This window comes from Salvelinus sp. IW2-2015, linkage group LG26, assembly GCF_002910315.2.
Source record: "Salvelinus sp. IW2-2015 linkage group LG26, ASM291031v2, whole genome shotgun sequence".
Classification (NCBI taxonomy): Eukaryota; Metazoa; Chordata; class Actinopteri; order Salmoniformes; family Salmonidae; genus Salvelinus; species Salvelinus sp. IW2-2015.
Window position 1 is genome coordinate 28,689,745 of NC_036866.1, and position 22,506 is coordinate 28,712,250.

Genomic DNA, 22,506 nt, shown 5'->3' on the forward strand with positions numbered 1-22,506 from the left:
TGCGGTGAAAAAATGCGTTTGTGTGTTTTGGCTATTGTGGTAAGCTAATATAATCTATATTGATGTTTTCGCTGTAAAACACTTTAAAAAAATCGAAAATATGGCTGTATTCACAAGATGTTTATCTTTCATTTGCTGTACACCATTTCTTTTTCATAAATGTTTATGATGAGTATTTATGTATTTCACGTTGCTCTCTGATATTATTCTGGCTGCTTTGGTGCTATTTTGATGGTGGCTGCAATGTAAAACTGTCACGCTCGTCGTTAGGTGAAAGAGAGGACCAAGGCGCAGCTTATATAAATACATCTTCTTTTTAATAGAAGAAAGAAAAACGACACGAACACTAATACAAACTAAACAAAACAACAACCGACCGTGAAGCTATCAAAACGAAAGTGCAGACACAAGCAACTAACATCAAAACATAGACAATTACCCACAACCTACCTAATGCCTATGCTGCCTAAATATGGCTCCCAATCAGAGACAACGATAGACAGCTGTCTCTAATTGAAGAACCAATCCAGGCAACCATAGACTTACATAAAACACCTACACTGAACACAACCCCATGAACTCTTACAAAAACCCCCTAGACAATACAAACACCCTAGACTAGACAAAAACACACAAACATCCCCCATGTCACACCCTGACCTAACTAAAAATAATAAAGAAAACAAAGATAACTAAGGCCAGGGCGTGACAGTACCCCCCCCCAAAGGGTGCGGACTCCGGCCGCAAAAACCTGACACAGAAGGGGGGTCCGGGTGGGCCTTCTTACGGCGGCGGCTCGGGTGCGCGGACGTGGACCCCACTCCACTATAGTCAATACCCGCTTTGGTGGCGCCTCTGAACGGGACCCTTGCAGCGAGTCCCGGACTGAAGACCATCCTAGAGGGCGCCACTGGACGGAGGGGCAGCTCCGGACTGAGGGCAGCTCCGGACTGAGGGCAGCTCCGGACTGAGGGGCAGCTCCGGACTGACGGGCAGCTCATGACTGGAGGGCAGCTCATGACTGGAGGGCAGCTCATGACTGGAGGGCAGTCATGACTGGATGGCAGCTCATGACTGGAGGGCAGCTCATGACTGAGGGCAGCTCATGACTGGCGGGCAGTCATGACTGGCGGGCAGCTCATGACTGGCGGGCGGCTCAGGCAGCTCCTGACTGGTGGGTGGCTCTAGCGGCTCCTGACTGGCGGGCGGTCTGGCGGCTCTGACTGGCGGCGCCTGGCGCGCCTGACTTGGCGGGCGGCTCTGGCGGCTCCTGACTGGCGGGCGGCTTGGCGCTCCTGACTGCGGGCGGGCTCTGGCGGCTCCTGACTGGCGGGACGGCTCTGAGGCGGCTCGCGGACAGACGGGCGGCTTTGACGGCTCGGGACAGATGGGCGGCTCTGACGGCTCGGGGACAGAACGGGCGGCTCTGACGGCTCGGACCAGACGCTCGGACAGACAGACTTGAACTGACGGCTCGGGACAGACGGGCGGCTCTGACGGCTCGGGACAGACGGGCAGCTCTGACGGCTCGGGACAGACGGGCGGCTCAGATGGCGCTGGGTAGGCAGGCAGCTCAGATGGCTCTGGGCAGGCAGGCAGCTGGCTACCGACGTGAGTGCTATGGGGCGGTAATCATTTAGGCAGGTTAATGGCACACGTCAACACAATCATAACAGAAACCCTAGACCCACTCCAATTCACATACCGCCCCAACAGATCCACAGATCACGCAATCTCAATCGCACTCCACTGCCTTTCCCCACCTCGCAGCTCAGATAGCGCTGGGCAGACGGCAGACTCTGGCCGGCTGAGGCGCACAGTAGGCCTGGTGCGTGGTGCCGGAACTGGAGGTACCGGGCTAAGGACACGCACCTCAAGGCTAGTGCGGGAAGCAGCAACAGGGCGCACAGGGCTCTGGAGACGCACATGAGGCTTGGTGCGTGGTGCCGGAACTGGTGGTACTGGGCTGGAGACACGCACCACAGGGCAGGTGCGTGGAGGAGGAACAGGGCTCTGGAGACACACTGGAAGCCTGGTGCGTGGTGTTGGCACTGGTGGTACTGGGCTGGGGCGGGGAGGTGGCGCCGGATATACCGGACCGTGCAGGCGTACTGGCTCCCTTGAGCACCGAGCCTGCCCAACCATACCTGGTTGAATGCTCCCCGTAACCCGACCAGTGCTGTGTTGGCGAACCGGGGACACCATGCGTAAGGCTGGTGCCATGTATGCCGGCCCGAGGAGACGCACTGGAGACCAGACGCGTTGAGCCGGCTTCATGGCACCTGGCTCAATGCTCAATCTAGCCCGGCCGATACGAGGAGCTGGAATGTACCGCACCGGGCTAAGCACACGTACAGGAGACACCGTGGGCTTTACCGCATAACACAGTGTCTGCCCGTACTTTCGCTCTCCACGGTAAGCTCGGGGAGTTGGCGCAGGTCTCCTACCTGACTTCGCCACACGCCCTTGTAGCCCCCCCCCAAGACATTTTTGGGGCTGACTCTCAGGCTTCCAGCCTCGCTTCCGTGCTGCCTCCTCATACCGCCGCCTCTCGGCTTTAGCTGCCTCCAGCTCTTCACGAGGGCGGCGATATTCTCCTGGTTGTGCCCAGGGTCCTACGCTGTCCAGAATTTCCTCCCAATTCCTATAGTCCTGCGTTCGCTGCTGCTGACTTGTATCACGCTGCTTGGTCCTGGTAAGGTGGGTAATTCTGTCATGCTAGGTGAAAGAGAGGACCAAGGCGCAGCGTGATATAAATACATCTTATTTTTAATAGAAGAAGAAGCGAACACGAACACTAATACAAACTAACAAAACAACAAACGACCGTGAAGCTATCAAACGAAAGTGCAGACACAAGCAACTAACGTCAAAACATAGACAATTACCCACAACCTACCTAATGCCTATGGCTGCCTAAATATGGCTCRCAATCAGAGACAACGATAGACAGCTGTCTCTAATTGAGAACCAATCCAGGCAACCATAGACTTACATAAACACCTACACTGAACACAACCCCATGAACTCTACAAAACCCCCTAGACAATACAAACACCCTAGACTAGACAAAAACACACAAACATCCCCCATGTCACACCCTGACCTAACTAAAAATAATAAAGAAAACAAAGATAACTAAGGCCAGGGCGTGACAAAAACTATGATTTATACCTCAAATATGCACATTTTCGAACAAAACATAAATGTATTATATAACATGTTATAAGACTGTCATCTGATGAAGTTGTTTCTTGGTTAGTGACTAATTATATCTCGATTTTGTCGATTTTGTGAAAGCTACCTATGCGGTGGAAACATGGTGAAAATATGCGGTTGTGTGTTTGGCTATTGTGGTTAGCTAATATAAATAAATATTGTGTTTTCGCTGTAAAACATTTTAAAAATCGGAAATGATGGCTGGATTCACAAGATGTTTATCTTTCATTTGCTGTATTGGACTTGTGATTTCATGAAAATTATATTTTATGATATCCCTGTCCCGTTAGGCTAGGCTATGCTAGTCAGCTTTTTTGATGAGGAGGATCCCGGATCCGGGAGGGTGATGAAGTAGAGGTTAATTTTCCCATAGGCATTGGCCAACGAGCCATGGCGTAGTTAGTGCCTACTAAAAGACGCCATTACTATTGCTCTAGCCTAATGGTTAAAACCAAACCAACTTTAGGCTAATGTGTGGGAATGGATGCATGCAGGAATGAAGTCGAACGTTCATCAATTTCAGGTGAGAGAAACGTTAATTTTCATAGACTCATGGAAACAATGACTAAGAAATAGCCCTAGGCAACCCTTTTGTAATTTCAAGTATTAGTTAAATATTTTCTAACTATATGTGGAGGTCATAAGTCTGTTTATGTTGTGGCCCGGTTGACTGACAAGTTGGGCTTGAATTCCTTTTTCCATGTCATATGCCGGGCCGGCAGCCAAGTAGGGCAAAGTTGAAATGGCAGATATAGAGGCCGGTGTAGCCTGGGTTACTGGCATGCGCTCAGAAGTAGGACCGGTTTATAAATATAAACACTGCAGACTAGGAAGAGCAGTCTACTACACCACTGACCACATAACAAAACATTTTGCATGGTCTATTCATAAAAACTATTCTAATAATTAGGTTTGATCATCAGGGCCATAATACAGTGCCAAATACATAATACAGTTCCATCAGTGCCAAATGGATATTTCTCCAGTATAGCTTTATAATATGTGTCCGGTCAGCTAAAAGTTTAGATTTTAACAATATCAACTGAAGAATGAGACAATTAATTTCCTTCAGTTAACATTTACTTTTTCAAATCAATTGTGAGGATGCAGACTTCCTATGAATTAACTTTCCGTTAGCCCATTACACACACTTATTGTGTGGCACAAGGGGGATAGAGAATAACTAACTTTTGGCTTGCTTTTGTTTGTCAAACATCTGAAATGTTTCCTATAGCTATCAGGTGCATAGACGGTGACACCCAACCCAGCACCAGCAACAAATCCATATGGTAACTAACTACACTAGTACAGTATTACATACTTAAGTGTTTCTCAGAGACATAGACAGCTACAGTAGCCAAAGAATTGATACATAATAGCAATCCAAAAACCAAATATTCAGTAATTCAATACCTTGAAAATCGATTAAATTCAAGCTTGCTGAAGTGAAACAGAAGAAGACAGTGAATTTGGTTTCTCACAGTGGAATTCCTCTGGACCAGGGCTGAGCTCTCTCTGTGTGTGTGCTGCCTCTGTGCTCTGTGTGTGACTCCTATGCCCTTGAAGCGGCTTTCCTCAGGTACTGGGAGCAAAATGCTACCCCCTTTTCTTTCTGTAACTGGACACCATCTAGAGCTAGACTGTATCCTCATGTGCCTGCTGACCACATAGCATTCAAACCCCTACAGAGTACTACTAGAAATACCTGATGTATATTCATCAATCTATTCACGTATATATTACGTTTTGGCCGTGGTATCCAGTGACAAATGGTTAATAATTCATAGTTATGAGGCAACTTTTGAGGCGAGTTTCATCTCTCTGTGAACAGTGTGTCTATCGTGGCTGTGTTACGTAATAACCCACCGTGTTCCATTTTTCTATCACTACATCTGTGGACACTGTTTTTTTAATGGTTTGACAGGCTTTAAGCTTTAGGCAGTCAACCAAGCAGTTAATTCTCCTTTATTAACCTCTATATTACAAATACATTTGTCACAAAGTGCTTATAAATAAGTAAACCTCCCAAAAGAGTAAACAAAGGTAATAGTAGCTATATTTCAATCCAATTGGCAACTGATTTTCACACACGAATACTCAAAATTCTGCATAAAGAAAATGTGTGCATTTTCCCACCAGTGGTGTTTCCACCAAACTGACATGTTTCTGTTAAAAATCAGTATGTGATGATGTAGTGCACACTAATGATGTAATGCYCACAACCTTTCATGTACCYAATAAATATCTAGAGTTCATTGTGTTTCTATGCCTATCAAACTCTACCGATAATTTTGTCATAAAAACTGTTGCATTAAATAGCAAATGTGCCTAKTCTGTACATAGCATGTGCGCTTCTAGGCAAGAGCTGGCAGATACTGTACAGTGCGGGTAGGCTGTGCACAGTGTACGGGTAGGCTAGTGAGTCTACATGATGAGATTATTATGGATAAGAGACAGAATATTTTTATTTGTCAAATGGCAGTCAAGCATCAATCATCATGTCACACTCAACATTTATTGGAAAGSAGCATCAAACTCATCACGGCACACTTATGTGAAATTCATCATCACTTATTTCATCTGTATCCTAATAAACTGCATGATTTCCCGAGTCTTAGTAGTAGGACCACACACCATATCATCACACGTGACTCCAAGTTACCTTCGATATTGTTATAATATATCAATACTTGCACATTAAGTTGTTTCCACTGCACCGCCATCTCTCGCATAATGAATTTTACCAACACAAAAAGATCCCACCATGTCGAACGCACAAATTATCTGTCGGCATTTATACAATTGTACCAAAACTTCCTGTTTCCACCACAGCTCTCGTGATTTTTTTTATATGGTATAACTTCACTCGCATAAAAACTGGAAGGAAACGTGGTTACTGGGAAAAACTCCATAGGAAACTTTAAAAGGAACCTGACTAAGAAGAAAACGAGATTGGGAGCCCATCCTCCTCAGGTAAAGATTTAAGAGACGACCAGACCGGTAGGATTGTCTAGCATCTGCTGGCGAGAGTACTTAGCACCTCTGAACAGAGTCTTGGCTGTAATTTGCAAACTGAACACAAACCGGAGGACACCGTGCAAGCACCCTACTGTACAGACCGACAATCGGTCCGGTGAGTTATCTCCTTTAGATTAGGCCTACTTAAGTTAAAAAGTTGTCATATAAGGCAGAGTGAAAGCAGGACAAGGCATATTGTTGCTGACACAGAATGGTGAAGTACACATGTAGCAAAGACCCCCTTGATGATGAGTCTGTGTTTGTCCAGAASCACTAAACAAAAACCCTGACCTGAACCCCAGAAACAGCAAGACAAGGCAAATCAGACAAATTGATGAAAGTTATTTTAGAAGGAAAGGTGAAGGAGGGCTTCATAGCGAATGCAGATGGGTAGAGGAGGTAGGACAGTGAGAGATAGGGAGTGGAGATCCAGCCTTACAGCAGCGTTGTGTTCTATACCTGGCATGTACACCTGGTCACCCAGCACTGTCCCCTGTCCAGCTAACGCTACCTTCTCAGCCCCTTTCACCTAGGACCAGAAACAGGAGGATTAGATAGATAGGCCTATGGCATTTAAAGCAACTTAATCTCATTCAAGATAACGGTTAGGTGGTGGTCTCACCTGCCCCCACTTCCCAGACTCCACACAGAATGATGTCACCACATTCTCTGAGTTGTTTCCTCCAATCACAAACAGCCGGTCTGTGGCACCCAGGAAGTAGAGGCTSGGGAGGTCAGCATTGGCTTTGGTTAGGGTAGGGAGCAGCTCAGACCATAAGTCTGGGAAAGACAGAGAAAARAGGAGTGTGCATGTCTGTCTGTGTGTGTTTGTATGTGTGTGTTAGGGGCTCAAAGGCTGTTATTGATTAGACTACAGCCTGCAATTGACCAACATGTAAGGTTGCAAGGAACAACTCCACTCAAGATTGATACTGCTTTACCTTGCCTGGTGTCATACTGTAGAAGCAGCTTTTCCCCAGTCCTCTGGATGTTCCCCAGGACATACAGACGGGAGCCCAGYCTGGTGGCCAGAGGGAGGTCATGGGACAGGGACATGGTGAACTGTAAGTCAGTCAGAGGCAGAGAGGAGACAAACCTGCAGCAGAGAACACACACAAACCTATAGGTTAGACTAAGAGGTACAGTAGCAGCTAGGGCTGTCAGAGTTAATCAATCAACTCGAGTTGCTTTGGACAAAATCAAGACATCGATATTCTTGTAATGCTTTTTGTATATAAAAAAAATGATCTTCCAATTCTGAATTTGTGATTAATCGCGAGTAATAACAGCAAATACTGTGATTAAGTCGATTAAATGTTTTTATCGTTTGACAGCCATAGTAGCAACATAATAATACYCATCCAGGTAGGAGCCGTAACCTACGTCCATGTGTTGTCCCAGGGGTGGTATCGCTCCACAGCAGTGTAGAGGGCTGTGCTGGAGTCAGGGGTCACCAGAGAGTCCAAGTACCAGCCTCCCACAGCATAGATAGAGCCATCACATGACACTGCACTGAAATGCCTCCTGTGCTGTCAGGAAGACAACAGATACAGACACTTAATATACATTTTATATAACAATGATTAACAATGATTGATTTTCATGAGGTGGATGTCTTTCCTGTACCTTGATGAGAGGTGCAGTGGAGACCCAGGTGTTGGTGAAGGGGTTGTACCTAAAGGAGGCCATTTTGAACTCCCAGCCCCTCTTGGCCCGCTGCCTGTAGCCACCGATGAGGTAGAGGTAGTTGAGTAGAACCACCGTGGTGAAGCACCACTTATCAGCCATGAAGGGGAGCTCTGTTATTGGACGCCAGTCACCAGCGACCTCTGYTCCATCTAGGGTGAAGAGGTGGCGGGCGGCTTCTGTTTCTAGGTCATTCCAGGWGGTCAGGTTCTCCTTCCTCACGCAGCAGAGCCGGAGATCACCCTGCCACCTCAGACGGGCCAGTTCAGCCCTGTCTTCAGCCGGCAAACACCTGGCCATGCATTCACAATATGAAGAATAATCCATTTTCAGTTGAAAGGAGAGTTCACTCCTTGCAGCTGAAGATTATTTGCTTGGTGTGGAAATTGAAACCCATGAAGTAGGCCGATTAAATGAGGTCAGGTATTGGAGAATGTCATGCTGTACCTGGTGAGGTGAGGCAGCTCCAGCAAGTGTCTGCTGAGGTAGCAGAACACAGTTGTCTCCAGCTCAGTACAGCAGATATCCCGGGCCAGAGCCAGGTAGGACAGGCAGGTGTCTGAGGTTAGAACACCAGACAGGGCCAACAGGCACTGCGACACAAAGGCCTCAGCCAGCAGGTAGCTGCCCACCTCCAGAGTCAGACAGAGAAATTGAGTTATCATACATACAACGTTTCAAACAATAAATTGCTGGTGCTCTGTGTGATGTGCCAGCCTGGGACAGATTCATTTCCATATGAGTGGAAAATAAGTATGATATATGGGGAATAAGACATCCACCCACTTGGATGTGTTCTCCCAACTCCTCCTGGGGAACGCAGAAGTCATTCCGGAAGCAGAATTCTAGGAGGGAATGGAAGACTGAGGAGGGAATGTGGTCCAGGACAATCAGGCTCTCTGTGGTCTCTCTCATACTGGACTGGGACAGGGCTCTGAAGTACTCACTACAGTCAGTCAGTCGACCAAGGTTCACCTTATACACCCAGATGAAAGAACAAAAAAACATAGATGGAAGGTTAGCTTTYTCATTATGTCAAGTTYTGAAAAAATTCTGCAGTATGTCTGATGAAACAATCTCCATAATGGAGATGTGAGGTGTACCATTTCTAAAGGCAGTTCAGGGATTATGTGATGACATACAGGAGCTGTTAACTTACGTGGAAGGCATGTGTGCTGGTCTGGACTGTAACCATTGTTCCACTTTCATCTCCATGGTGATAGGTACGATACATCTCATTGGTTAGCCACTCCTTTGACACCCTGTCATACAGTCCTTCARCTGAGTTGCCTGGTGATGTCACCCAGGTGTGTGGCACTGAGAACGGTATTCTCCACACCCTCTCTAAAGCATACTTCAACCACCCACTGATCCACAGCACCACAACTTTCACATACGGTCTGAGAAGACTTCTCATACTGAGGAGAAAAGATGATTTACTAATATTAAAGGGAGTTACCTCATCTATCTCACAAATTGATCTTATTGTCTGTCTCTCAAAACTGTGTTGGTTCTAGCCAAAACATATCTGTGTCATTTTCTAAAGATCCATGTAATACATTTGACCAATTATGCTATTATTGTATAACTATTTGTCATAGGAAGAAAAACAGGCCTATGTTAGGCASTAACTGTGAGAAACCCGGATTTAAACTTAGATCCTAGAAACATTGAACAACTTCCTGCTATAGAGAACTCAATGAGAAGGGCTTGCATTACACAAAAACAATACAGAGCATGAAGGAAACACACTGAACACTGAACAGACACTCGAGGGTCCTAACACACATGTATCTCCCTGATCCATCGCAGCTCAGAGTCACATGTCTGATAAGATAACAGTCCAGCAGCAGCAGCAGCTATAATACTAGCTGAATGCCACACACCAGTGGCCACACAAAATAAGAAAGAAATGCAATAGGCCCACAGCAACTATGTTGCTTGGACCCCTAACAATGACATCCCAAACGTGCATTAATCCAAAATCCAGCTTTGATCCCCGTGTGAGAGTAGACAAGGTCAGTTATAAAGCCTCTCCTCAATAGACAGTCCAAGCAGGGCTTACATGGAACTGGGTGCAGAAAAACAGCTCTCCAGGACTGATCTATTTTAGGCATCATGSGGGACTTGTGCAATATTCCAAATCAACCCCTAGCCCCTACCCCTAGGTACACCCCATTCCCCTTCCTTCTATGCACTGAAAGGAAGGAATATAGATGTTAGTGATATAATGAAACTCCCACCTAGTTAAGAGGTGCAGCTATTTCCATATTGAATATCTACCCAATCCTTACAGATTAGCATTAAGTATGCTAGTGTGAAATATGACCCCTAAATCTGCTAAGAATTGTACCATTAGGGGGAGCTCTGGTTCCTGAACATGTATTGTTTTTCTACAGTACACGTACAAGGTGAAAAGAACTGTTGCCATATCAATAAATTAATATCCATAATCAATCAGGTATCAAGCATGTTTATTAGCTGTTAAATTATCATATTTACACCGCAGTTGCAGTGCAAGGAGGATTTTGGACAGGATTGAGATGTAATGAAAAACAAATACTCAAAAATGTAGCTAGATGATGACGCAGTAGGCAGTTTAATATTCTCTCAAATCTAACATTGGCCTACATCCACAGCATACATTCTAATTCTGATATTATAGGGTCAATTCATAGGGAAACCTTTATTATAACCGACCTACCAAAACTGAGGGTACTGCACTTAGCAAACAAATATACTAAATCATTTACAACATTAGGAATTATACTGAACAACATTTTGACGTGTTCAAATGATTGCCATTCCAATGAAAAAAATTACTTTTCTTTCAACCTGATCCCATTTTCATCATCTTTAAAAAAAATAAAAAAATCGTACAGATGATATTACACTTGGTTTAAATAATATTTTAGGCATACACAAACAGTAGCCAAATGCACATTTAAATCAGAAACAAAATCTGTTGTTCAAAGTCATGGACAGTTTTGTTTAGCTATTGTGGTTCTTGGTCTGAAATGGAAAAGGACAAACATCTAAACCTTGGGCATAGTCAATTCGTGACAGACAGTTCTATACCAATTTACTAGTAATGGAACAGCTTTAGAATTCGAGGTAAACCTAGTCAGATTGCAATGACTTCATAAAAGCCAGACGGCTTTCAGCAACAACAAAAAAGGATGACGATATTTAGCACATTCTGATACTGAAAGCTGTACAGTATATAACAGAGATTATTATTTTCAAAAGCTGCTCTCTGAGATATGTTGTGCAATTAGCTTTCATTGTCTATAACCAAAAACATGTTACCTTTGTCGTGGTAATTTCCTGTATTACTAAATGAGAAGAGTTTACAAACCACACACAAGTCAGAATTATATTTAAACTTKATCTTTAATCAAATGAGCTTCACCATAGCCCTTTGACTCTCAGATCAATTCAGTGTCTATAAATGAATTCTGAGACTGCTTACAAAATAATTCTAGTATCTTTTATAGCCAAGATACACCCCTCTCAACTCACATGACGAACCACAGATCTCAGGAACTTCACAAAGGGCCTTTTACTTGAGAGAGGAGTATCCCATAGCCAGATAGCATTAGCTATAAATTATCGTTCAGTTTGGTCTCTAAGACGAGGTTCTAATCTCGTTCTTGGTACTTCATAGTACCTAAACATTACCTCATCCAATGGCATATATCAATTGTCAACATTAGATACTCCCATCTCAAATACACCCCACCCCTGGACAAGCTCACTGAGGGGAGTGACTTGTGCACAGACATTGTGGAGCCAAGAGATAACTGGTTCCCCCTTAATCATCCCTTCACATGGTTTAACAGATAAATTCACATATGAAGACAATGTTCCATTCTGTTCACATATGAAGACAATGTTCCATTCTGATATTCTGCATATTACCAGACATGCAAAAGTCAAGCCTGACCACTCCCCTCTCTGGGCCCCAAGTGACTTTTCCCTAGAGTAGAAAGGAAAAATGCAACTGCCGACAGTATAGTCCAAAAAGAGACATTCTAATGACAAGTATCTCACAAAAGCATATTATGAAAGTAAATAAAACATCTTATTTATCTATGTTACCTAACTAATTCTGATTCAGCTACGACATTCCCCTCTCAAGGGACTCTGTCCCTTCTGGAGAATCAGAACAGTAACTTTACACCTTACTAACAGTAGTTGCAGAGTATATGAATTTAAAAGAATACATAATCAATATTTAAAAGAAAATAAAGAATCAAATCCCTTCAATGTCAAGTACCTTAGCTTATATGTAAGCTTTTTCCCTTCTGAAACTAAGTTTACAACCTTTATTCTACAAAACAGACTTGCACAAACTTCTTGTCAATATGGGGGCGCTGTTTTCACTTTGTAAAAATTRGTTCCCAAATTAAACTGCCTCGTACTCAATTCTTGCTCGTACAATATGCATATTATTATTACTATTGGATAGAAAACACTCTCTAGTTTCTAAAACCGTTTGAATTATATCTGTGAGTAAAACAGAACTCAAGTTGCAGCAAACTTCCTGTCAGGAAGTGAGAAATCTGAAATCGGGCACTCTGTTCCAGGGTCAGTTTATTKATTTGCATGTAATCTATGAGTTGACATGCACTGCATACGATTTCCCCTAGATGTCAGTAAGCAGTGAGAATTGGAATGGGGTTGCTATGTAGATCTGAGGCCGTATAAAGGCTCTTGGAACGGGGGGTGCACTCTTTTCAACGTTCGTCATGGCGCAAGACAGGCCTCAGGATGGCATTCTGAAAAGCTCTCGTTATAGGCVTTAGATATATCCGGCTCTGAWTTTATTCGATATAGGTGTTAAAAACATCATAATGTAGTTATTTTAAACCGAGTTATATCAGTTTATATCAGTATATTGCGATTTTCGGTATTTCATTTGTGCTGCGTTATAGTGAGTTGGACACGTCTTCGTCACATGGCTAACGTTTGCTGCTAATTCCAAAGTTGAAGACGACAATCTACAACCGAGCAACGATTCTTCTGGACAAAGGACAACTTGCACAAGATTCTGATGGAAGCTCATCAAAAAGTAAGAACTATTTATGATGTTAATTCGTTGTTCTGTTGAAAAATGTTACACTACTTATTCCGCCATTAATTTCGGTGCGGTCTCGCTTTAACGCACGCTGTATGTCGTAGTAACGTTAATTTAAAAAATCTAACACAGCGGTTGCATTAAGAACTAATGTATCTTTCATTTGCTGTCCAACCTGTATTTTTTGTCAAGTTTATGATTAGTTATTGATTAGATTAGGTGCCTCTCCCAAGATTTCTCCCGACATTTTGTTGGCAGCTTGGCTACTATTCTCATTGTATAACCACATTTGTGCCGCTAAATATGCACATTTTCGAACAAACAATATATGTATGTGTAATATGATGTTATAGGACTGTCATCTGATGAAGTTTTGAGAGGTTAGTGAAAAATGTAATATCTTTTGCTGGTTTATTCGCTATCGCTAACGTGCATGAATCAATGCTGCTGTGTGGTTGGCTATTGTAATAAGCTAATATAATGCTAAATTGTGTTTTCGCTGTAAAACACMTAAAYAATCTGAAATATTYGCTGGATTCACAAGATCTTTGTCTTTCATTTGCTGTACGCTGTGTATTTTTCATAAATGTTTTATGATGAGTATTTAGGMKYTTCACGTTGCTCTCTGTAGTTATTCTAGTTGCTTTGGTGAGAGTTGTGATGGTGGCTGCAATGTAAAACTATGATTTAWACCTGAAATATGCACATTTTTCTAAAAAAACATATGCTATACAATAAATATGTTATCAGACTGTCATCTTATGAAGTTGTTTCTTGGTTAGTGGCTATATATATCTTTATTTGGTCGAAATTGTGATAGCTACCCATGCAGGAAAAAAATGGTGGGAAAAAAAAGTTGTGTCTTTTGCTATCGTGGTTAGCTAATAGATTTACATATTGTGTCTTCCCTGTAAAACATTTTAAAAATCAGAAATGATGGCTGTATTCACAAGATGTGTATCTTTCATCTGGTGTCTTGGACTTGTGATTTAATGATATTTAGATGCTAGTATTTACTTGTGACGCTATGCTAGGCTATGCTAGGCTATGCTAGTCAGCTTTTTAACTGTGGGTGGTGCTCCCGGATCCGGGATGCGTAGCAAGTAGAAGTTAAACAGGACAACATACACAAGGCTGCGGGGCCAGGCGGATTACCAGGACTTGTGCTCCGGGCATGTGCTGACCAACTGGCAGGTGTCTTCACTGACATTTTCAACATGTCCCTGTTGAGTCTGTAATACCAACATGCWTCAAGCAGACCACCATAGTCCCTGTGCCCAAGAACACAAAGGCAACCTGCCTAAATGACTACAGACCCGTAGCACTCACGTCCGTAGCCATGAAGTGCTTTGAAAGGCTGGTAATGGCTCACATCAACACCATTATCCCAAAAACCCTAGACCCACTCCAATTTTCATACCGCCCAAACAGATCCACAGATGATGCAATCTCTATTGCACTCCACACTGCCCTTTCCCACCTGGACAAAAGGAACACCTATTTGAGAATGCTATTCATTGACTACAGCTCAGCGTTCAACACCATAGRACCCTTAAAGCTCATCACCAAGCTAAGGAACCTGGGACTAAACACCTCCCACTGCAACTGGATCCCGGACTTCCTGGCAGGCAGCCCCCAGGTGGTGAGGGTAGGTAGCAACACATCTGCCACGCTGATCCTCAACACTGGAGCTCCCCAGGGGTGCGTGCTCAGTCCCCTCCTGTACTCCCTGTTCACCCACGACTGTTCCACAATAGCATGGCCAGGCACGACTCCAACACCATCATTAAGTTTGCAGACGACACAACAGTGGTAGGCCTGATCACCGACAACGACAAGACAGCCTATAGAGAAGAGGTCAGAGACCTGGCCGGMTGGTGCCAGAATAACAACCTATCCCTCAACGTAACCAAGTCTAAGGAGATGATTGTGGACTACAGGAAAAGGAGCACCGAGCACGTCCCCATTCTCATCGACGGGGCTGTAGTGGAGCAGGTTGAGAGCTTCAAATTCTTTGGTGTCCACATCAACAACAAACTAGATTGGTCCAAACACACTAAGACAGTTGTGAAGAGGGCACGACAAAGCCTATTCCCCCTCAGGAAACTAAAAAGATTTGGCATGGGTCCTGAGATCCTCAAAAGGTTCTACAGCTGCAACATCGAGAGCATCCTGGCCGATGGCATCGCTGCCTGGTACGGCAATTGCTCAGCCTCCGACCGCAAGGCACTTCAGAGGGTAGTGCGTACGGCCCAGTACATCACTGGGGCAAAGCTGCCTGCCATCCAGGACCTCTACACCAGGCGGTGTCAGAGGAAGGCCCTAAAAATTGTCAAGGACCCCAGCCACCCCAGTCATAGACTGTTCTCTCTACTACCGCATGGCAAGCGGTACCGGAGTGCCAAGTCTAGGACAAAAAGGCTTCTCAACAGTTTTTACCCCCAAGCCATAAGACTCCTGAACAGGTAACCAAATGGTTACRCGGACTATTTGCATTGTGTGCCCCCCCACCCCTCTTTTAAATTGCTTAATTTTTCAAATAAAATGTATTGAATTMAATCATAGTCATTCAAAAGTCATTCAAAAGTCTAACCACCCTGAGAGATCGGGATTAGGAAAAGGTCCGGAGACGTTCAGGGGGSRAAATGAGTTATCATCATCCCTTTCATAGGGGGAGGGGTTGTTGTGACATCTTTAGGGTTGTTGTAGCTCGTTGAAGGTTTTTGTTTTAAAGTTAGAATCTGTTGACGAAGCTTATAGTTGGGTACACCCGAGAGGGGAATGTTGAGGATTGCCAGGGCCTTAAGAAACTGACACCACCCGGGAGGTCTTCTGTCATCAGCAACCTTGTGGGCTGCCGTGGTACTTTTAAGCAAGTCAAGCATATGTAAACCCTTGACAACAGCGCCCTGAAGGATAAACTCTCCTTTGTCATTCCAAGTAGAAGTCCCATTTGAGTCTTTTATCTTGTTCATAATGTATCAAAAAAAATTCCTGTTACGTGCCAAGGGTGGGCATTCTAGTTTCTTTATTTCTATGTTTTGTATTTCTATGTTTTGGCCGGGTATGGTTCTCAATCAGGACCAGCTGTCTATCGTTGTCTCTGATTGGGAATCATACTTAGGCAACCTTTTTTCCTTTGGTGTTTGTGGGTAGTTGACTTTGTTAGTGGCCTGTATAGCCCTAGTAAGCTTCAGGGTCGTTTCCTGATTCTTTGTTTTGTTGGCGACATTTATAAATAAAAATAAATGTACGCTCACCATGCTGCACCTTGTTCCGGTCATTTCCAGCCTGACGACGATCGTGACAGTGCCGGAACATGTGTCAACATGTCATGCATAACTTTATCTTCAACAGGTATTTGATCTTCAGCRGGTAAGATCGCAGGTACAGGCATTACAGTGGCTTGGCTCGCTCTAGGCGCATCATGTTTTAAAGGGTCTGGTAGGGAAAGCGTTAAATGGTTGGTCTCTCTCACCTTGTTTTACCAAGGCCAAATACCTTTGCAAGAGGTTTGTGTATTTTTGGACCTTATCATAGGGGTTCAATCCTTTTCGGTTCAAAATATCTTTCATGGCCGTATCCAAATAATTTTCCACTGTTTGTCTGATATTTTCAGGACCCTGCATTTGTTTTTTAAGTCTATCCAACTCTTGTTGATGCACCAAGCACATTTAATTTGCCATCACACTCTGTGTTCAACCCCCACGTCTGGCAGCAAGAAGGCTGGTGATGAAGGGCACAGCTTTAGTTAGCAAAGGCAGAAGAAAACCCCCAGACTGTTGTATGCTATGTCTTTTCTTTTGAAGACTGGCCCTTTTATTGGCAAAGAGTTTGATCGCGGTCTTTTGTCTCTTTAATTGTTTTAATTGGGTCAGGGTGAGTGGAATGTGTCCTTTGAGAAGATTCAAAGCAATCTCACATAAGGATAATATGAGATCTGAAGAACAGTGACCCAAGATGGCCTTCCGTTCTTTAGCGGTAGCCCCAACTAGGCTTCTCAAGAGGGGCAGGTTTCTTTTTAAACGCAGAGACCTAGCGGTTACTTTTTAGGAATGTACGCAGCCGGCCACTCCCACGGGAACAAGCCGGTTCGGAGCCTCAGGTGTTCTGGAGTATTTGCTTTTAAATCCACGATTAATTAAGAAAATGGCGCTTTGGTAGCGTCCTCATAGCTCTCTATAAAGTAGTATTTCCTTCCCGGGTACATCTGCTGAGCTAGAGTGTTAATTTGTAGTTTGTCTCTAGGGTTTTTGAACAAAACCATGTAATTGGCGTTCAAACTAATGGTACGGCTATTTTTACCTTGGGGAAACACATTCTGCACAAGTAAAGCACGGACAGGTTTCTATGATGAGTATATTTGGTAAAAGGATGTTCGCTACCTGCAAATAGCATATCGTCCAAAACCAGCAGATTGTTTTTATGAGGAGGTAAAAGTTCATCATCAGACAGGGATTCAGGTATTCCTTCAACAAACTTGATTTTATTTTCTTCAACAGTTCGTCATACAAAGGTTGATAACACGAATAACACCACACAATATTGTCAGGCTTCTGAGAACACATGTTGTCACGATTGTCCAAGGGAGAGAGAGAGGACCAAGGCGCAGCGTGTAAAAAAATACATCTTCTCTTTATTTAGGAGATGAACGAAACAAATAGACGCAAAACAACAAATAGACGACCGTGAAGCTATAACCGAACAAAATGCAAACATGCAACCTAGACACAGACACAGACCTAGACAATGACCCAACAAAAACATGATGCCTATGGCTGCCTAAAATATGGCTCCCAATCAGAGACAAATGAACGACATCTGTCTCTGATTGAGAACCACTCAGGCAACCATAGACATACCTAGAAACATTCACACACAACATCAACCCCAGTACACACAGACGTGTCAAACTCATTCCACGGACGGGCCTAGTGTCTGCAGGTTTTTTATGTTTCCTTTCAATAAAGCCCTAGACAACCAGGTGTGGGAGTTCCTAACTAATTTAGTGATGTTAATTTCATCAATCAAGCTACAGGGAGAGCGAAAACCCCAGAGACGACTCGGCCCCCCGTGGAATGACACCTGTGCCATACACTAAACCCAACACCCCATTTTCCATATAACCACCCGAAACGAGACAAAACACAAACATTCCCCATGTCACACCCTGACCTAACTAAAATAATAAAGAAAACAAAGATAACTAAGGCCAGGGTGTGACACATGTTCAGAATTCTCTAAAATACTTTTTACAAAACAAGTTTTACCGCTATTGGAGGGGCCTGCGATTAAGGCCGAAAATGGTAGTTGCAACCGGGGGTCAAAACCTTCTACAGCAGCCATTATATCTTAAGCTTTAAGACACACTGGGGCTTGTAACATAAGTCAGTCTCCAAAGGGCAATGTGGTCCCGTCAGGTAAAAGCTGTCTCTTGCCATAGACTACCCTGAATCTTTTAGTAAGTTGGGCATTCCTTAGATGGATGCCCTTTTTATCCCTAACAACTTTTTTTGTAGGAGCTCAAAATCTCCAAGTCACTATTCCGGTCGTTTATAAACCCCTCGACCAAGCGTCTGATTGATTCCAAGTTTACAATCGGGGCATTTTCATAGTTTTGAGTCACGCCTTTGGCTTTCAACACCACATGATTGTCTTTAGTCCTAAAAGCATAGCTTTTGGGACCACAGGAGGACCATTCTGTGATATGGTCACCATCTTCGAGTTCACTCGTTAAACCACCCTGATAGTTGCTAAATGGGGGGTTCCAATCATCCTGTTTGCTTACCTAGACCACAGAGTCTGTGTCGTGGTAAAGAACCCGCCTCTGAAGCTGCTCCATGAGGGCGTACAGTTCAAGTCGGCCATAGGCCGTGGTAAATGCTGCAAGAAACACATTTACATTACCCGGGGGTAGAACCCACTTCTTGTTACGTCTCCATTGCACCAGGGCAATGTCTTGACTCAAGAATGAAAAATGTCGTATTCGTCCGAAAAAACGAATTTCAAAAAATTATTCGGGGTCTTTAATGATCGACGTTGTTAGCATATAGCTTCTCTGGGAATTCTTCCCCCAAAGAGATTTTAAGTACAATTTTGACACATTTCTTTTGGTTTTGTTGACCTCTATTCTGTCTGGGTCAAGAAGTATGCCTTTTCTGTCGTGATAGTCTTGAATGTACTTGTCTTTGCTCTCTTGATCTGTGACCAATGCAGGATAGCCTGAAGCCATTTGCTTGCATCTCAAGAAGGTCTTGATGTACTCTTTAAAAAGAATGTCTGATTTCCTGGAAAAGTTCCACACTTCAAAGATTTTGGCCACACGATACCCCATCTCTAGAGCCTTAGAGAATTCAACTGTGACCCATACACCTGTCAGGGCTCTTTCTTGATCTGAGTGATCACAAGGCTTTTCCTGGTTGTTTTCACTGCAGGTGCGACAAAGGGGAAAGAAAAGTTTTCTTTGAGGTCCCTTGTAAGGCAACACTGGTATAAACAAACCCCTAGGAGGGTAGACAGTTGCTTATCGACAAAATGTTTTTGGTAAAGTCGCGATGCCCCATAATAGCTATGAACTCATTAACATGAGAATAAAGTGATGTAAAATACATATCCTATTGTTCGTCGAGGTGCCTCTACATACCGCATGATGTCAGTATTGTACGGCTCTATACAAGCGTTCTGTTCAAGGTTCTGGTTTGTATCAAAGCTGAAAGGCTCGAACATTGGCTCGAACTCTGGCGCCACTCATGACTCCACATCCTTTCAAACCGTAAAGTAGCTGTAAAGATCAATTTGTCTTGAGAACTCTGTACAGTTTCCAAAGTCATCTTCTGGCGTATGATCACACATACTGGGCACCAAACAAATTTACAACAGTGAAGAAACAACACGTAGTACTCATCACACGTTTCAACCCGCAGTCTTTGTGTATTCCTCTACACATAACCCAAACCCTTCTATAACCCTATTCAAGCATGTTAATTATATACATGTCTTTTCTGGGCAAGTCTCCAAACATTGAATGACACCTAGAGTCTACTGAATTGGCCGTCGTAGTGTCAGCTCGAGAGATTGCATATATGCTGGTAGTAAAAAGTGTGAAGTATAGTTTTTCAATGCATTCCATGAATAGCTTACAATCAGGGTCAATGCGGCAACTTTGAAACCTCTTTCTTGAATCTTAGCATCCGTCTAAGTTCATAACCACGTTCTTGTCACAGTTGATTCTATCTCTTTAGGAATCAAATCTATTCTTACTGTCTCATACACGTCAAATGAATCTCTTCCGCTCTTTGTAAATTTGAAAAACCTTCATTTCGGAGGCTGGGGATTAAGATCCGATTTAATGGTAGATTCTCCACAAGATGGAGTAATGTGGAACCAACCTTCACAATATATAACAAGCCTAGCATCTGAAGCCTCAGGTAAAAACTAAATTTCAATGTACATTGTTGAAGCGTCTAACCAAAAACATTTTACTACTTTATGCTATCACGGTGCAACGCCTTCTATTCTAGGGTTTTCAAAAGAATAGTCTAGTTTAGAATTTCGCCTATAAACGTAAGTTTCTTACTGGGGGTTTCTAATGGTGTTATAAAGAGTGAACAGGTCCCTTGCACCCTTCACCTTGAGCAGGTAATACCAAAAATAGCAAAATAACCCTGATGCTATTAGTCTCAATAAAAGCAACGTAATTTTATTGAAGTTCATCTTCAGCAAGGCTAAACTTAACACACCGATGGCACCTCTGAACACTCTGATCTGCTTTCAAACACTTACAATCGGGCAATGTATTGATCCACACACATGATGTCTTAGGTTGTACAATTTTAAAGTGTAATTGCAATGCATATGATCATTCTGTCTAATGTCTACAACTTGCTTAACAGATTTAATGCTTGTGTTAGCCATTTTCAATTTATTTTGTTTTTCTCACAGTAGCCGAACGACATGTTCGTTGACAATCCGCACAGGGTGTTAGGTTTACGGGCTGCATCGGACATGTTTCATCCAGACATACTGAACAGTTATAACGACAAGAGTGCCCCCCCTTTCGGCTGTAGCCTGTATGACAGGCTGCACACACATATGGTGCGCCTAAAAATGCTGTGATGTTGGTAATAGCATAATAATGGTTGTTTTGCACATAAAAGTACAGAATCTGAGGATGAGGTTGTGGGTTGTTTTGGAATTTCAAGAGAGCTGCATTAGCTCTACTGTGGTACAAAACCACAACCTTGATGTTCAGAAAGTTTTCAAATTTGACTGTCAGAGAAAGCCACCGCATCGTGTATACCTAGACCCACGGCAATTTGGAGCTCTCTAGCCTTGTGTAACGCCGCTAGATCCGTACATCCCGGGTTGAGTAAATGTGCTAGGCCTATTGCAAAGCATAGCTTATTACCAGGATTATGAACGTTTATGAGATATGCCCTTTTATTGCTTATGATTTCTGATTGCATGAGGCTATCTAGTTTCCTTCTCTGCCCCCCGCCACCCTGGGGTTGACGTATTATTTGTACTACAAGCTCGAGGGTCCTATCGGCTGTGATGGATAAATTTGATTGAACAAGTCGTTCCAGCAGGGCTATAAATTGTTCAAGATCTGCGGCACCGTTGGGTTAAATAAGAGATACAGTGTTTTGCATGCTGTCTCCACAAACTTCTAACTGTAAGACATCACGAGGTTCGCCATAATCTGTTGCCCTGTCTAACAGTTCGTTCAGAGTATCCAGTATCATCACATAAAACAATGCATAGTCAAGATTCTGATTCAGCCATGTAAAATTGAAAAACTGTCGAATCTCTGTATTGCTGAATTTATTTCTGTACACAACCCGGACACTTCTATCAAGATCACCTCCCTCCTGATTTATTAGACAATTTTCCAATTCCTCAATAACATCGTATTGCGTTTCAGACTCTTCGGACCTGGGAGTTAATGGCGGGGTCTGTGTGGGGTCAGGTGTAGAAGATCTTATGCTCTCATTCATTTGGTTAATTAAGGATATGAGTGTCACGCCCTGACTTTAGTTATATTTGCTTTCTTTATTATTTGGTTAGGTCAGGATGTGACAAGGGGTGGTTTGTTTAGTTTTTGTATTGTCTAGGGGTTTAGTCTTGTCTAGGGTTTTTTGTTATCTATGGGGATTTTATATTGTCTAGGGGTTGTAGGTTTATGGTGGCCTGAGTGGGTTCCTAATCAGAGACAGCTGTTTATCGTTGTCTCTGATTGGGGAGCCTATTTAGGTTGCCATTTTCCATGTTGGTTTGGTGGGTAGTTGTCCATGTTTAGTTGCCTGTGAGCACTACGTTGGCTTCACGTTTCGTTTGTTAGTTTGTTAAGTGTTCTTCGTTGAATTAAAAGATGTATTCCAATCGCGCTGCACCTTGGTCCACTCCTTTAAACGGCCGTGACAATGAGTGCGTCAGGGATCTGGGATAACGGGTTTTCATCGGTCGTCCTGTACTCATTCATATGATTAATTAAGGCTATGAGT

General features: G+C 43.5%; 1 protein-coding gene and 1 long non-coding RNA gene across 5 annotated transcripts in view; both read right to left on the bottom strand.

Moving 5' to 3' along the window:
• LOC111952134 (carnitine O-palmitoyltransferase 1, liver isoform-like) overlaps positions 1-7,017 on the bottom strand; it is a 22,440-nt gene extending 15,423 nt beyond the window's left edge. The window contains exons 1-2 of one of the 4 annotated variants that reach the window (XM_023970654.2): positions 6,860-7,017; positions 6,697-6,766 (exon numbers count right to left, since the gene is read on the bottom strand). Coding sequence is in view for 2 of the 4 variants with exons in the window: in XM_023970653.3 (XP_023826421.1) it covers positions 4,633-4,871 (239 nt within the window). In the remaining 2 variants the exon portion in view is untranslated. Of the gene's footprint in view, positions 1-4,632; positions 4,906-6,696; positions 6,767-6,859 lie in introns of those variants that run through there. The other 3 variants (XM_023970653.3, XM_023970655.2, XM_023970652.3) reach the window with 3 other exon arrangements.
• LOC139023062 (uncharacterized) overlaps positions 1-22,506 on the bottom strand; it is an 870,035-nt gene that overhangs the window by 128,072 nt on the left and 719,457 nt on the right. The window lies entirely within an intron of this gene.